The 16,701-nt window shown below is 50.5% G+C and overlaps 1 protein-coding gene across 1 annotated transcript in view; it reads left to right on the top strand.

Moving 5' to 3' along the window:
• The first annotated feature begins 221 nt into the window (after positions 1-221).
• The window catches only part of LOC127693896 (heparan sulfate glucosamine 3-O-sulfotransferase 3B1), a 35,334-nt gene continuing 18,854 nt past the window's right edge, over positions 222-16,701 (top strand). Inside the window, exon 1 of the mRNA XM_052195148.1 lies at positions 222-1,237. Coding sequence (XP_052051108.1) covers positions 684-1,237 — 554 coding nt within the window. The 5' untranslated portion in view covers positions 222-683. The remainder of the gene's footprint in view (positions 1,238-16,701) is intronic.

Genomic DNA, 16,701 nt, shown 5'->3' on the forward strand with positions numbered 1-16,701 from the left:
CTCTTTTAGCCTCGGGTCACTCCAGCATCCTCACCTTCTGCTCCTGTCACCGGCCTCGCCTCCCTGAGCCCGCCCCGAGTTCTGAAGCCAATAGTAAACCCAGACTGCTCTGCCCCCCTTCGCAAACCCTTTCCACACCCCCACGTTCCGAGAGCCGATTGGCTGCTTCGTCTTGGGTGAAGCTCCGGCATTTGCATACTGCTTGCGATTTCTGGTAGGTAGCGCAGCCCGTCACTCGGAAGGCCGGGACCGCCCACTCCACCTCTGTGCCGGGCTCCCTTCCTGCGCAGTTCTCCGCAGCAGCCTCAGCGGGTAGGCGCCGGGGCTGCTCTCAATCTCCTGGCTGCGAGGAGGCAGCCCCGGCGAGCTGCCGTGCGCCCCGTCCAGAGGAACCGGGTGCGGGGTACAGCGTAACTGACAGCGCGTCTGCTCACAGTTCCTGCCGCCCGAACTTCGCTTTCCAGCCCCGGCTTCTCGTGGGCATCATGTCAAGAGCCGTCGCCGCTGCAACCGCCGCCGCCACCGGGGGAAGAGCCGCAGCTTCGGCAGCCGCGCGCACACGAGGGCAATAAACCGAATCACTCCGGGCTCAAAGTGGCAGGGGACCGTCGCGGTGCTCTCGGTTCCGGCGGGACTCGTGCCATGTGCTGAGCCATGCCCCTGGCCGCGCCCGCGGGCCGCGTATGGGGCAGCGCCTGAGCGGCGGCCGGTCCTGCCTCGATGTCCCGGGCCGGTTCCTGCCGCAGCCGCCGCCGCCCCCGCCGCCGGTGAGGAGGAAGCTCGCGCTGCTCTTCGCCATGCTTTGCATCTGGCTGTACATGTTCTTGTACTCGTGCGCCGGCTCCTGTACTGCCGCTCCCGGCCTGCTGCTCCTGGGCTCGGGGTCCCGCGCCACTCACGCTCAGCCAGCCCTGCTCACAGCTCCGAATGAGACATCCCCTAGGATGGCCTTCCGGGCACCTCCGGCCAACTCACTGGCTGCAGGCAAGGATAAGACAGTAGGCGCCGGGAGCCAGGAGGAGCAGAGTCCAGAGGCGCCGGACTCCCCCAGTCCCATCTCCAGCTTCTTCAGCGGCGCTGGGAGCAAGCAGCTGCCGCAGGCCATCATCATCGGCGTGAAGAAGGGTGGCACGCGGGCGTTGCTGGAGTTTCTGCGAGTGCACCCCGACGTGCGCGCCGTGGGCGCCGAGCCCCACTTTTTCGACCGCAGCTACCATAAGGGTCTTGCCTGGTACCGGTGAGTTTCCTCTCCAGGGGCCGCTGCTCCGGCCGCGAGTCCGACCGTGAGCTCCCACCGGCCGTTGCGCGTCAGGTGGGGAGGGAAGAGGGGGGTACAACTTCGGTCAACCTAGGGCGGGCGGAGACTAAAGTGCGACCGTACATTTCGGGTAGACAGTTGCGGAAAATTCAGATGCTCCAGGGTAGGCTGAGACAGCCACCTACAGAAACTTGTGGCTTGGCACCGTTGGCTGGTACGCTGCTCCCTAGAACCATTTAGATGACCTCGCCACAAAGACACCCGGTAGCTACTGGGAAAGCTCCGGATGAACGGGTTACCTTTGGCTGTGGCCGCATCCCACTCGAATAACTCGATGTGGCTAGGGTTTTGTTGTCTCTCTTGCAGCTCGGGACGCGGGGAGGAGTGTTGTGCGCCTCTGGGTCACAGCCTCTACCGTGCACCAACTGCTAGAGTCGCTTCTGCTGCCCAGATGGGGAGAGGGGCGCAGGCTAAGGCGCAGCGCCAAGGCCGTTTCGAGTCTGTTAACTTTTTGTTACAATTCTCCTGCTTGCTGGAACCCGAAGGGGGTCTGACCCGCTTGGCTTGCGAGCCGCTTGTGCTCCGGAGGGTAGCCTGGAGGCTGCGCTACTTTGCTGGCTGCGCGGCGCGCCGGGCGTGGAGCTGTGCTGGTCCCTGTCGGGCAAAGGCGCGCACTGCAGCGCGCAGCCTCTTTGAAGGCTTCTGGGCGCCCGAGGCGCTGCCGGCAAGCTGCCGCCTCGCCTCCCGGGCCTCTAGAGTGCAGTGAGGGCCGTGACAAGGACGTGTATTTCTGCGGATACCGTACACGTCCGAGTTCAGAGAATATCCCTGGACCATTGATTGAGAAATGAGGGTTGTTTCGAGGTCGTGGCTTCCGGCTTGGAGCCCAGTTCTAAAGGGATCGAGGCTCCCGGGTCACATTCACGACCTCTGCTCACTGCATCCCGGGCTGCTGGTCTGGTGTGAGCTGCTGGAGGGGTCACACCCCAGTTTCCGGAAACCCTGCCGGATCCCCAGCCCCTTAGGTCATCACCCAGCACTGGCGTCTCCCTCGATTTTTCCCCCAGACCCAATTACTTTCAAAGAGGGTCAGGGCTTCCGAAAACAAGGAGAAACACGAACCGAATCTCCCTCTCTGCCTCGACCATACTTTCTAGGACACGGATGGCGTGGCAAATAAAAGGGCCTGACCCTGAGGATTAAAGCGGCTCCTTTCCCAGCCTCTCTCGACCCCTCCCCTTTGTTCTTTATGTCTTTTTTTTTTTTTTTTTTTTTTTTTTTTTTTTTTTTTAATTGTTAAGAGTTGCCCAAGTCTGGAGGTTTAAGCCAACAGTGACGGTCTCCCTTCTCACAGTTCCCAGGACACTGCCGGCTTAGAATGGAGATTCGGGTACAACGCTCGGATTCCGGTCCACTGGGTCCTGGTGCTCTCATCCGGGCACTGGGAATAATGTGGATTCTGGGTGGGCCGAGAAGGGCGAACGCTTGGATGCAGCCAGGAGCAGTTTACCACGGGGGCCTTCGCGAACTGTAGGCTGTTGCCATCAATGTGTTGCTGATGCCATTACCTCTTTCCCACCACCGATCCCATACACACCCCGCTCCTGGGATAAGGTTCGGGGGGACCGGCTGGCAGGCTGATCGTTAGACTCATTTCTGGCCGAGCCGAACCCGAGGCAGCCTGGGTCTTTTTTTGGTCAGACCTACTCTGGGCTGGGTTGGTAGCAAGTGACGGGCGAGTCACTGAGCCCTTGAAGGTTTTTAAAGGCACCTGGGGCAGGTGGTGGAAATCCCCACTGGAAGATTCACGCGGAGGCGGAGGCAGAGGTGGCTGCCTCCACCTGCCACCGCCCTTGGGGCTCAGGAGGCCCTCACTTCTCTTGGGCAGCGGCGGAGAGCACAGCCAAAGAGCGTGGCGGGGACCCGCGACCCGAAGCCGCGCCGCCAGCAGCCATGCGGGCCACCCGGGCTCCAACAGGCCGCGGGGTGTGTGTGGGGGGCAGGATCCTTTTCCTTCGGAAGCCGCCGGGAGGCACAGACCTCGCGGCGGAGACTTGGTGATCTAGCTGCAGTAGTAGTGCAAGTGCCCAGTCCGCGTGGCCTTCCCTGTCGGTCTCACCAGCGACCAGTGTGCCAGCAGAGTTACTGAATATATTCTTAAAGAAAAAATGTTAATGCTGTTTATTTAAAACTTGTAAATCATTTTAGACTGTTTTGAGTGCCTGGAGCAATGTAAGGACTTTACGATTAATTTGAAAGCAACCCTGAAACTAAATCCAACAGGCTCAGGAGACGCTGACGCCCGAGCGAGCGCTGGACCTCTCCCTTCCCCGGCTGGAGTCCACCAAGCTCTCCGGGCTGTGCTCCAAACCAGGCCTGCAGGTTCCCTCCTGCTCTGTCCCGAGATAGGCCGCCCGCTGGAGAACAGCATAAATAATGATTAACCAGAATGTTACAAGGCACAATCATAGTTAAAACAAGTCCTCAAAGCTGAGGTGTGAGTAAGGGGAGGTGCTTTTAAGGCCCATGAGACAAAACGGGAGGGGTGTGGAATGGTTGGTTGAGTTCTGGGGTGAGCAGGCAATCGGTTGTAGAATGAGGATCCGTGGCTGTGTCTGAGCGAGTTGTTAATGAGTTTAATGCATTAATACACAGACCTTCCAGGGGCCCAGGGCCTGGTGGATTTTCCTGGATGTCAGGGAATTTGCAGTCCTTATGGCTCCCGACCAATGCACCATCAGCCAACGGGTAGCCCAAACTCCTGGGAGGCCAGAGCCTGCTTTGGTGGCAACTTGGAGCTGACCCTGGTGTCACCCAGACATGGGGAGTCTTTTCAGCGCGCCCAAGTTTGCAGAATCGAAGCTAATGCGAGCTAGTTCCAGTCTGCTTGAGGCCCAGTTTGTACAGAGTTCTGAACTGACTTTCCAGTTTGTATCCAGGGTTTTCTAATCACTTTCCAAACTTAGAGCTCGATAGGGCTGCCTGAGGGGCTCACGAGGCTGTGGTATATGAGGGGGTTGGGGTTAGGGGACCAAGAACTTAGAACCCTCTGGTGGAGCTAGTCACCAGCCCGCTTGGTATAAAGATTAGACTGGTGGAGAGGCGTCGATGAAGCAGTTTTTAAGAGGATTGCTTCTTGATCCAGCTCAAGATTTTGTAAACTTCCAAGAATTTAATGACCAGAGTTTAGGAGTTAAGTCAGACCTTGTGTGATCAATCTTCATTTGCTCCACAGTAGTGGGAACTTCTTTCACAAGATCAGGCCCCCTTTCAATTTTGGTGTACAAAATAAGTTTTGGTGAAGGGGTGGTCTCTCTCTCTCTCTCTCTCTCTCTCTCTCTCTCTCTGCCTCTTCCTCTCTCTCCCTCCCTCCTTCCCTTTCTTCCTCCATCCGCGCGCGCGCGCGCGCATGTGTGTGTGTGTGTTTTAACACTATTGTAGTTAAACTGTACTAAATATTTGTTCCAGACACTGTTTCGAGTGTTCTGGTTAGCTGGTTTAATCCTCATTACCATCCTGTGAAGTGGATACTTTGACAGATGAGGAAACACAGGCTCAAACAGGGAGGTTAATCAACTTGCTCAAAGTCTCACAGCTAAAAAGTGACAAGAGTTCTTATTCCCACAGGACATCCTTCTGTGCCAGGCTCCCTGACTTTAGTGACCAAAACGTGCTGTTAGTCCTGTGTAATTCTTCAAAGTGATGTCTGCTCTAATAGCGTTTGAAGGTTTCCTGCCCGGCCGCGCTACCCCCCCCCCCCCCCGTGCCCCCTCCCACTTTGTCATGTATCTTAAAAAACCTTTGTAAGGCCAGGACAATTGACTGGGAGTTGTCTTGCACTGATTTCTAACTAGATGAGGATAATCATACCATTCTGGCACTTTTATTTCTCTGCACTGGACAGCTAGAATCAAAGGAGTCATTAAAATGACAAAAAATATCTCTCAAGTAGGGTGGCTGAAAAAACAGCCAGTGTCTCCTGGAGGAAGTGGGTTATTCAGTGCCATTGCCCCTTTCAGGCTGGGAGGCCCAGGTTAAGTGACATGTTCCTAAGCTCTTTGGGATTAATTTGTTCATTTAAACCAATAGAATGATCCCAAGTCAAGAAGGACACAGTGATTACTTTGTGCTCATTAATCAGAAGGCAGATGTAGCTAAGAACTCTGAGGTTTTCCTAGAGATACTAAAACCGAGTAATAAATGTCTCTCGGTGACAGCTGAAACAGTAATTTCCTCTATATTTTTAGCTGGTCTCCTGTCCTCATAAGCCTAGTCGGTTTCTAAAAACTCGGTGGCCCGTCCTGTTTCTGAGTTTCCCGGAGGCTCTGCTCTCACTGAGGATAATTTGTTTCTAAATAATTGTGCTTCCTAGGACAACTACGTGGCGGCTCACTACCCGGCTGCTGGCAGAGAAGGCCAGCCATCCACATTGAGATGCAACAATTTGAAATCCAAACCATGATGTTAGAATGCTGTCACAGTTTACCAGCAGGACTGCCGTAGCATGTGTTGAGCTCTGTTTTTAATTAGGCCCCTAAATTACACCATAAAATGGTTGATTAATCTTTTACAAGTTGGGGGGCAAATACAACATAAATTAACCTAATCATACGTGTTTGCCCAGATGCCGAGTTAATAAAATTGTCAATATTTAATAGTGGTCTATTAGTTTTAGATAAATAAAATGCCAAAATGCATGAATTAAATTGCATTTATTATCTTCCAAATGGTAGGTTATTATCCAGCAGGTCTGTCTTTGAAAATTAGTTTGGAGTCCTTATCTTAGGAGACATTCTTAAAAGATAGGCTGCTACAGTAAATAGAAATTAAATGCTGATAAATTACATTTTGCTTTTCAAAAAATAAATCTACTTACTAAAAAAGCGGCAGTTTAATGTCCACTAATAATGACAAGATGTGTTCTCCCAGTCAACAGTCTCTCATTTGCCACTGCAAAGCGATCTTACACATCTCTTGTTTCTCTGATTTTTTTAGTTTTTGTTTTGTTTTGAAAATCAGCACCTCACAAACTCTACCTCTAAATAGACATGCTTCTGTTTGAGCCCTTCAGTTTAAAACGGATTTAATACAAGGTTTTCTTTTTCTACAGAATGACTATTCAAATCACTAAAACTAATTCCAAGACCAAAAAGTTCACTACAAATCAAAAAAAAAAAAATTAAATCAAAACAAACACCACTGTCAGCTCTCCGAGATTAGAGGCTGTGTGTTTACCAAGCCTTAACCTGAAGCCGAGGACCAAGACAGCTTGCCTGCTGCTCTGGGTCCTTCGGGCTGTTCTGTGTTCTCACTCTCTGAAAATGGAAGTTAAACTGATCGACAGAAGCACAAAAATGCACCCTACAGGCAAGCACAACAAGGCTTCTATTGCTATAAAGAGAGCTTCAACAGAACTTCCCCCTCGTGTAAACAAGACTATTTCAGAGAGTAAGAGAAACTTGAGGATGGGGCTGGTGGGAGAGGCTCGGACCAAGGCACAGTGTCGAGGGTAATGAGAGTCTATCCTGTCTTCTTCAAGTGACAAGAAAGAAAAGATGGGGTGCCAGTGTTATTGAAGACCAGAAAAGGCTTTTATCTTTAAATCGTTACCTTGTTAGGAGGGTCTTATTCCTTGTTCTCAAGACTATCCTACCTCAAGTGCAGCTTCTGCATGTCAGACTAGTTCTTTTTCTCGTCCAGGGATGGGGGAGGTTAGCTGTGAGGAGCAATAATTATTCTTAGTAACTTGATAGTAAATTCCGTTATAGCCAAGAGGCTACGTGTTACAACATCCCTGCAGCTCAAGAAATCCCACAGCAAAGTTTTGAGCCGGGGGTGGGGGGTGGAGGGAGTGGCTCTCTCTCTCTCTATTTAAAATTCTTTTATGTCTGCACTTCACACACTCTGCTGTTGTTTGACAAATATTTAAAAAATAGCTTACATTACTGACTCACTCAAAAACTTGCTTCACTGTGACATGTAAGAAACATGGATAAATGAAGCCGCATTGCTCCGTCTTTGCCCCCACAACCTTATGATGCTCTGTAGAACAGCAGGGAGAATCCAGTTAACAATAGTACATTATAGAACAGAATAGGAGAACTTCTATGTACCCACCATGAAGAAATGATAAAAGCTTAAGGTGACAGATATGCTAATGACCCCAAGACTATACAGGAATTAAGACATCACACTCAGTCTCAAGACTACACGCAAATAGTTTCAGTCAAAAACCAAATGTAAAATTGAGTGTCATGTAAATAGACGTGATTGATATCTAGGCGTGTAAATAGACCTTTGTGAAAAGGAGTTCGCTTTTCTCAGTATTTAAAAGGACATGCAGGGTGTTAGAATGAGATGTTTTCCTTGTAAGCCCAGCAGATGTGAACCCTGAGAGTCCCTGTTTACGGCAGGCCTCTGGCACTTCACCTCAGCCAGACTACTTTGAATCCCTTGGAGGAGACCATGACCATTCCATGTGTGCTCACCCGCCACTTGGTGGGGCGCAGGATACAGAATTTCTGGGTTCCAGGATTTGCTGCAAACCACCCTACAACCTTATATTAAGCCAGAAAAAAAAATATTTTAAGGCGGTTCTGGGCATTGACATTAGGGATAGCCAGTAAAAAGTGAAAACTACACTGGGAGGAGCCGCTTGCCACGCCCTCTCCTGATATAAGGAAGGAGTCTCCACCCTTTCCAGGCCTGGCCGCATTAGTGTGCAATAGGTCCCACGCCTGCTGGCCGCTGCCACGCGTGCGCTTCTGGCGGGTCCTCACCTGTGGGGCTGAGCTACCTCGGCCCGCGCTGATTGGTCGGAGGGACTGCCCGGAGACCAATGGCGTCGGACCTGTACGGAGCTCCGCCCACGGGCTTGTGCCGAGCCTTTCTCTCCGCGGAGTGACCAACTCCAGCCTCTTGTTAGCCTTGCTTCTCTGCGTTAGGATCAGCGTTAGCCCCTCCTGCGCTTCGGGGCCGGCCCTCAGGACACCGGCTGCAAGCGTCCAGTAGACACTAACTTCATTTTGACCAGGAGAGGGGGAAGGAGTTGTTTTCTTATGGCGGTGTTGGAAAAAAGAAAGCAAGATTTATTCCGTTCTTCTTGCACTAAAGTGCACTCTCTCAGGAAAGCTGACACAATTAGAGCCGCCCATCTCCTCCAGAGCCCTCCCAGGGCCTTCTGGAAACGAGTCCTCATTGAGTCCAGCCCTTACTCCTGGCTGGCTGTTTGGCCAGTCCCTGGAGCCTCCCATAAGATTGTTCCAGAGGCCCCAGGCATTTAGCATATGCCAACTCCACCTCTTAACACAGATACACAAAGAAGAAACATCCTGTTTCCACCCACGAGCTTCTCTGAAGCCCCAAATGTGTGTGTGTGTGTGTGTGTGTGTGTGTGTGTGTACTGGGGCAAAGCTTACTTCTGAATCCAGTTCCAGTTAAGTCACCCAGGCTGACCTTTACCTTGGGGGGTCCTTCTGGTGATTAGAGGTGTGTGTCACTAGGTTCAATGAATAATGCACTCTTACAAGTTGTGTTTACTCCCCTCCCCCAACTGATCTGACAAGGGTGTATTGATTGAGCACTCTCCATAAAAAAAGCTTCTGGAGCAGTCTGTTCATTTTCTGGAGCAAGTGTGATGCAGAGATTTCCTGTGTACTCTCCTTTCTACATGTCATTCTCCCAAGACCTGCTCTCCAGCAAGGGATGATTTCATGCAGTGGGTGAGCTTGTGCATACAGGCCTTCACTCAGGCCCTGCTTCCACTCACAGTGCTGGAATAAGAGCGTCTGCCACCAGCCTGGCCTTTCCAGGAGTTTGGCAGCCTGTGAACATGCTGCCAGTGTTGAGGATGCCGACCGCAAACAGAAGTCCAGACATGGTGCTGCTTTCACAAGGAGTCCCTCCCGCTGGGTAGCCCCCCTCAGCTGTACCAGGCATGGAAGACAGTGTTGTTCATCTCTGCCCCTGTCCCTTGTCATCCTATAAATAGCCTGTTTCCTTCATTTGTAACCTGGCTTAGGACAGAGCAACATGATCTGTTCCAAATCAAGAATGTGCTTTTCATGGTTCAATTTCCACAGCTCCGTTCCTCACAGACAGACATTCTGAAAGAGGTTGTTCCTCACAGACAGACATTCTGAAAGAGGTTGTTCCTCACAGACAGACATTCTGAAAGAGGTTGTTCCTCACAGACAGACATTCTGAAAGAGGTTGTTCCTCACAGACATTCTGAATGAGGTTGTTCCTCACAGACAGACATTCTGAAAGAGGTTGTTCCTCACAGACAGACATTCTGAATGAGGTTGTTCCTCACAGACAGACATTCTGAAAGAGGTTGTTCCTCACAGGCAGACATTCTGAAAGAGGTTGTTCCTCACAGACAGACATTCTGAAAGAGGTTGTTCCTCACAGACAGACATTCTGAATGAGATTGTTCCTCACAGACAGACATTCTGGATGAGGTTATTCCTCACAGACATACATTCTGAATGAGGTTGTTCTTCACAGACAGACATTCTGAATGAGGTTGTTCTCACAGATATTCTGAATGAGGTTTACCATTTGTTTTCATCCACTTCACTTCATTTGCATTTTGAACCTTTGTGGCCATCCTGGGACAGGTCTGCTTATTCAGTTGCCTTTCCTGAGTCAGTTTCAGTAAAAAAAAATTTTTTGTTTTCAATTTTTTTAGTTCTCTAATAGAATTCTCCCACCTGTTGATAAGTCTTAAGGTCGGTCTTTTGCTACAGACACTTCTGTACCTGAGAAAGTCACCTGTCTCTGATGCCAGTATCCCTCTCACCCAGCTGAGGCTGGGCCCAACAATGTGGCTGAATTAGTGATACACAGTGTGTGTGTGTCTGTCTGTGGGAGTAGCCTTGTACCTCCCACCCTGTCGTGTAGAGTGGCCGCACATGGTGTTTTGAGTCAGTGGTGTTTTACAGAGCACATTGGCGCACTCTCTGTCAAGTGAGCTCTCTGGCTAAAGTTAGTAGAACCATTAGTGTCCAATTGTGTGTGTGTGTGAGACTGAGATTATATATGTAACACATATATCATGTTTCATTTCATTTAACCTAGCAGTTGCTCTTTAGCCAGAATCCTGAATCTTGTGTGGATCTCTTTTTCACTCCTATCAACCATCTTGTGAGGTGATGGTTTGGATGCCAACTTGGAGTATGCTGGTGGGGCAAACCTCTGAGTTCTCTTGCACTTATTTGACTTCCCACTTTTGCCCCTCTCTCTCCCTCCCTCCATCTTTACCCTAGGAACCTGGACTTGTTTGAATTAAATCCTCCTGGGATATCTGCTCAGACCTAATGGGGCTGTACCCTCCAGGACACTTGTTACGAAATCAACAATAAAGAAGGAGAAGCAATCGACTCTAAATCAAAGTCAGGGTTAGGAAGTGGCCAAGGCTGAGGAGTGGGAAGCAGGCTTGCTAGTGAGGCTTTCAAGTCAGGTCTTGCCACCAGCTCCCTCCCTCAGCAGGCCTACCCTGCCTGTTGCCCCCGTGAGCAGGCTAATTGCAGGTTCGGCTTTCCACAGAGAGGCTTAGGTCTGCTTTCAAAGGCGAGTGTTGAGTTGTGGTGTTTACAGAGCAGGATATTTGCCTGTATTGGAAAAGATGGAACTAGTCTCCGCCCTGCTCAGCTCAGTACTCCTGCGGTCTGTGTGTGTTTTGTCCTGGCCCCGAGAGATCATTGTTCTTTATGGCAATGCTGAAGTCTTCACTAAATAACGTGAACAGCACTTAGAAACATCGGCAGCCTGGGGCTGCAAACAGAGGCAGCAACTTTAAGAGGAGGACATGACAAGGAGGAAGAGGAGGAGGAGGAAGAGCACATGTTCTATCTTTGTGCTTGCAGTCATGGAGATACTGAAAGGCACTCTGAGACCCACAGCCCTGGAAACAGAGGAGCTCTCTGGATTAGGTGTCATTAGGACAGGAGGCAGGTGGAACCTTTTAGCTGACGAACTTGGGGTTGATTACTGCTGATGTCCACTTAGGTTTCAGGAGTGTCTGAATTTCAGCCTGCTGGGATCACCTTATCTCCTGGCTCACTGTCCTGGATAGGCCCCTCCCACTTAGTGACATTCTAACACCTGCCAGGATGCCCACCCTGCCACTCAGAGGCAGGCAGCTGGCAGAGCCAGTCCACAGGGCACAGAGTGAGGGAGGGGCCTGGCGTGCAGCGGATCCTGTCTGCTGGTCCTTGGCTACCTTTTCACGCTTATCTCGTTTCTGGCCCTGGAAAGTTCCGTGTCTGTTTCGCGGACATTTAATGACCCTCTTGTCTTTCTTTGGGGCCTTGGTGGCAGTCGGGCAGTTAGTTACAGGGTAGGTTTACTGCCAGTCATGCCTAGGTCGCACTTCTCATGCCCGTCAGCCGTTCATTCATGATTCTCCCCAGCAAGTTTTGAACATGTAGCAGTAAGTCGGCACTAAGAAAGTAAGTTCCGTTCCCGTCTGGCTCCTCGGGGAACTCACAGCATTGGCTAGGGCCGATTTCCTGAGAAGCATATGGAGCAAAGAGAGATGTGTCAGGCCCAAGCAAAGAACCCTGCAGAGTTGAGCTTTGAAGAGTACGAGGTTGCTGGCCGATCATTTAAGAAACTGATAAGGTGTTCAGAGCAGAGAAAAAGGCTTGGGAGTCATAGTTGGTTGGAACACACAGGAAGTCAGAGTTCAGGCCTGAGAGCGATCTGGAGGCAGGAGAGAAGCCTTCATTTTACCCGTCAGTGGGAGCTTTCAGGCCACCGGGTTTGTCTGTGTCAAGGATTGTCACTGGCTGTGCTTGAGCGCTATGTCTGAATTGTTCCTGTGTTTTGACGAGAGAAATGAAATGCTTTGATAGGTCAAGGCAGGGTAGACATGGAAAGTGGTAAGGTCATCCTGTGGTAGCACTAAGCCTGCTGGACCAGACTCGCTCGCTCAGGCGTCTCGGGCAGATGCTGCGTTCTTCTCACCGGCTGTCAGACCAGTGTTCACGTACAGCTTTTTGGGTTCCCAAGAGCACCAGGTCCACGGATGTCGCCTTCCTTCCCGGCTCTGGAGCTCTGCAGGGAAGGACCATGCGGTTATCTCTATCCACTCTCGAGGCCGGATGTGCATAAGCACGTGGGCCGCAGGCTGCTGTGGGCCTGGCTGGCGGCTTTGGGCTGTCCTTCCCCAACTTCTGTGGAGAGCTAGGGCTCCGGCATGCCTGGGCAGGGATTCTCTGCCAGCAAATGAGCCAGGGGGCCAGTGAAGGAGTGCCAGCCGCATGGGCAGGGCCAACCTTCATTTTTTAGGGCTCAGACTTCTGGGGCCTGGAGAAGCCACATTGGCTCCCGTTTGCCCTCATTTCCACATGACTTAGGCCTGTCCCTGCCTGGACTACAGAGTAACCCGGTTCTGTCTGGAGCCTTCCACGAGGGCCGATAGACGTGATCGAAACTGCTGATCAGCTCTGGCTTAGAACTGCACCCCCACCTCCAGTGTACTGAGGGCATAGGACACCCCAGGAGAGGTGCAGCTCTTGGGTAGGGCTGCCCCACCCTGCCTCCCTCCCACCATCTCCTCCCCAGGGTGCAGCCACTCACTCATTTTTAGTTATTTTTAGAATTGCGTCTTCTTCCAGTTGCAGCTGGAAACCCCAAAACAGTCTCCTGAGGATTTTGTGTTCTGAATAAAGAACGTTTGCGGGGAGTGGCTGAGCAGACGACTACACATGGGCATTCCCTCCTTATGTAAGGAAGTGAGGAAGGTGACGGGTGAATGCAGGGGATAGACACCAATTATCGAAGATGATATTAACCTAATTGTTTCTCTAATTCTAACTCTGGAGGGGGTTTTGGTTTTGAGTGGTGGATAAGTGCATAAGACATAATCGACACCTAAAGTGTAAAGTTCTTTTTTGTTGTTTTGTTTTTTCAAGATTCATTTATCTTATTTATATGAGTAAACTGTTGCTTTCTTCAGACACACCAGAAGAGGGCATCAGATCTCATTACAGATGGTTGTGAGCCACCACGTGGTTGCTGGGAATTGAACTCGGGACCTCCAGAAGAGCAGTCAGTGCTCTTAACCACTGAGCCATCTCTCCACCCCTGAAAGTGTAAAGTGAAACTTCACAACATTTTGTTGTGAATGTTGTTCTAACCAAATATACGTTCATTTGGTTTTGTTGACTTTGGGTCTGGTTAATTATAGTGTGTAATTTGTTTATTAATTCTCAAATTTTTTTTTAAATAATAAGTTTATGCAGAAAAATGTTCTACTTGATACCCAAGTGTCAATTGTGCACCGGCTTGGACTTAATTGGGATTTTTTTGCCCCAGTTCTAAAACCCCTCTGCCTCTCCTTCTCCATAGAATAACTTGTAGAGTTCTCTCTGTCTGAGAACTGTCATGGGGACTAGCAGTGGACCCCGGAAGCAGGAAGGAGTCTTCAGAAGGAATTTTGTTTTGTTATTGGGATGTTCCCTGCTTTGGGTTTTGTTCTTTAAAGTTGCTATTCTGTTGGGATGTGAGATGCTCTCCACCTGCTCACAGCTTTAAATGGTCGTTCACAGCTAGTGCTGCCTGGGGAGGTCATGAACCTTCTTCAGCCGGCTCGACTTCCTGTCCACACTGTACTTCCTGTGACTGCTCTGTGACCAGACAACTTCCTGTTTCTGCCACCGTATCCGTCTTGCCGCGATAGATGGTATCTCTCTGAAACTGCAAGCCACATAAGTACTTTCTCCCTTCAGTTTATCGCAGCCACAGAACTTAGACAGATGCAGTTTGATTTATTCTTCAGTTCATTGGGCCCTTGCTTTTGGTTTGCCCTGACCAGAACACTTTTGCCAATATCTGAGATAAGGGTTCTCGCCTACACACTCCCACCACAATGGAGCTATCTGCTGCCATGGCTTTCCCTCAGTAGAACTGTGTCCCTTGGTAAGTCCTTCCTCTCTGAAGTTGCTTCTTATCAGGTGTTTGGTCACAATAATGAATGACTAAAACAGGGTGACTAATGAGGGCTATCCCGTGCTTCCATGCCCATGCCCCCAAGTATTCCATCCCAGAAGCCAAAATTGCAATTCTGTTGAACAGTTTTCAGCAAGGACTGCTTTCGCCAGTGAGCAGAAAAGATGGCGCCTGCAATTAAAGGCCACTGCTAGAGCGCCTTCGTGATGAGGGAGAGGGTGTACATCCTCAAAGCGGCTGCTGGTCTTTGGGGTGGAGCCTGTCATTAAAGGAAAGCCCTGTAATTAGAAATTCTACTTCCAAGAGAGACCTGCAGCTGGAGCAGCTGCAGACTCTCCACACAGCATTCCTGGATGCTGAAGAGGGGGACACTGGAGCCAAGGTACCCATCCAGCAGTAAATGGGTGGCCAGGTAGGCTAGGCAGGTAGCTCTCTGTCTGAGGATGTGGTTAACCCCATCCCCATTGCAGGGGCCAGGGATGAGGGGTATACAGCTGATTCTCTCCTCGTTGGCTCCTCATTTCCAACCCCATCCTCTTGGTTCCTTCTTCCTTTCTGATCTCAGCACCCCTTCATTTTTTCCCCTCAGTGCCAAACTAAGCACTGAACCCCGGTCCTTGTACATGCTAGCCAGGCATTCGGTAGACATGAACCTTCACCCTCAGGCCTCAGTGCCAGATGTCAACCCTCGCCAAGACTGGAAGTGCATACCTACACTCCTGGCACTTGGTAGGCAGGCAGCCTCAGTTTGAGGCTACTTAGTGCAACCTCCATCTCAAAACATGATAACAAAAAAAATAAAAATAAAAAACAAACAAAAAACACTCCCTTCATTCTTTTGCATAGTGTAACCTGTGTTGCTGTGCCCTTTTATCTGACCACCAAAGGAGAGGGTGGGTCAGGGGACAAGAAATTATAGGGGCCTAGCCAGTGGCTGGGTTTCCCCCAGGATCACTGGCTTAACAGACATATCCACTGTCTGGTTTATAGCTAGGCTAATTTAATTTTCAGCTCAGAGGCCACCCCCGCCCCCATTTGGTGGTAATCTCTGATAGTTAATGAGCTAGAAGGAGAGCCGGCCTATGGGATGGCCTCTCACTCCTTGCCTCGGTGGCTTAGCAGGACTGATTTATTAGCCGTTTGTTCCTGGTGTGAGTGGGCCCAGGCAGTCTGCCACAGCTTCCCGATTCTCCCCTCTTCTAAAGACCCACCGAGCTCTGGCTTCTGGCCTCAGCTTTTGGACCTCTCTCTTCCTTTCACAGCTGGGGTTCAGTGGAAGGGAAGAGAGCCTAGGACACAGAGAGCCTCAGGCCAGCTCCTCTGCCCAGCCAGCCTGCAGTGCCTGTGAAACCCCTCCAGCTCTTTATTTCGGAAGCATTTGTCCCCCCGCCAAGGCAGCATTGAGCAATTCTGGCCTGAAATTCTGTCTCAACATTTGGGCAAGTGTTTTCCTTCTGGAGGGCTATGGTACACTTGAGAAAAGACTGAAAGCCTGCTCTGCAGAGTGGGATTGTCTGGCTGGGGATGGCAAAGCAGTGGGCTTTTAGCTTTGCGACTACTGGCTTTAGGGAAGGTTTCACTTCTGCTTCCTAAATGAATCTGCTTTCCTTACACACAATGGTTCATGATGCCATCACAGCCTTTGCATCAACATCTGAATACACGTACAACCCAAATGAGATCTGGGACCCTCTGAGGCCATGTGGGACTCTAGATATATAGGTAGCTTGCTAATAACCAACCACTGTTGGTTATTATGGTATGTGCTGTATGCCCATACCACCCCATATATGTATGGCATCTCACGAATGTGAATGTATAATTCCATCTAATAAAACAAACACGCTGTGGTTCTTATCATTGCAAACAACATTAATTTGAACCCAGACCTTTTCAGGTTTGACTGGCAGGCAGGGACGGCAGAGACTGAACGCTTTAGAAAGGAGGTTGGTGATAATGAATGGGTCAGAGAGCAATGGTGATGATATTGGCACATTTTGATCCCATAGGCTGCCTCCCCTTCTAGCTCATTAACCATCTGAGATTAGCACCATGTGGGTGTGTGTGGGGGGTGGCCCTTCTTAGAACCATAGCCTCGGGATGGCCATGACCCTAGAAATTCAACTGTCTAGAGCCGGAGTTCCTGTTCCCTGTATAAAGCTTGGGTCCAGAGGCTTGTCCTCCTTGGACCTTTGCCCCCTCCTTTAAATATAAAGAACCAGGGGCTCCCCTGTGTCCATCCTTGCTTGCCCCACCTGCGGGTCTCTGTGGTAACACGGCTGATGTAATACGGCTGCTTCTTCCTTACCAGAGGCAAACTGCTGTGTTTCTGTAGCGGTGACTTTGAGCACGATGCAGGGCAGTCAGTGTCTTTGAGGTTTTGCTGAACCACTTGGACCTCATCCTTTCAAAGCTTCATGAAATACAATGGCCTCAGCCTCACAGACAATATCCGAGAATGAGCTGAGCTGAGCCCATGGGCTTCA

This window comes from Apodemus sylvaticus, chromosome 10, assembly GCF_947179515.1.
Source record: "Apodemus sylvaticus chromosome 10, mApoSyl1.1, whole genome shotgun sequence".
Lineage (NCBI taxonomy): Eukaryota > Metazoa > Chordata > Mammalia > Rodentia > Muridae > Apodemus > Apodemus sylvaticus.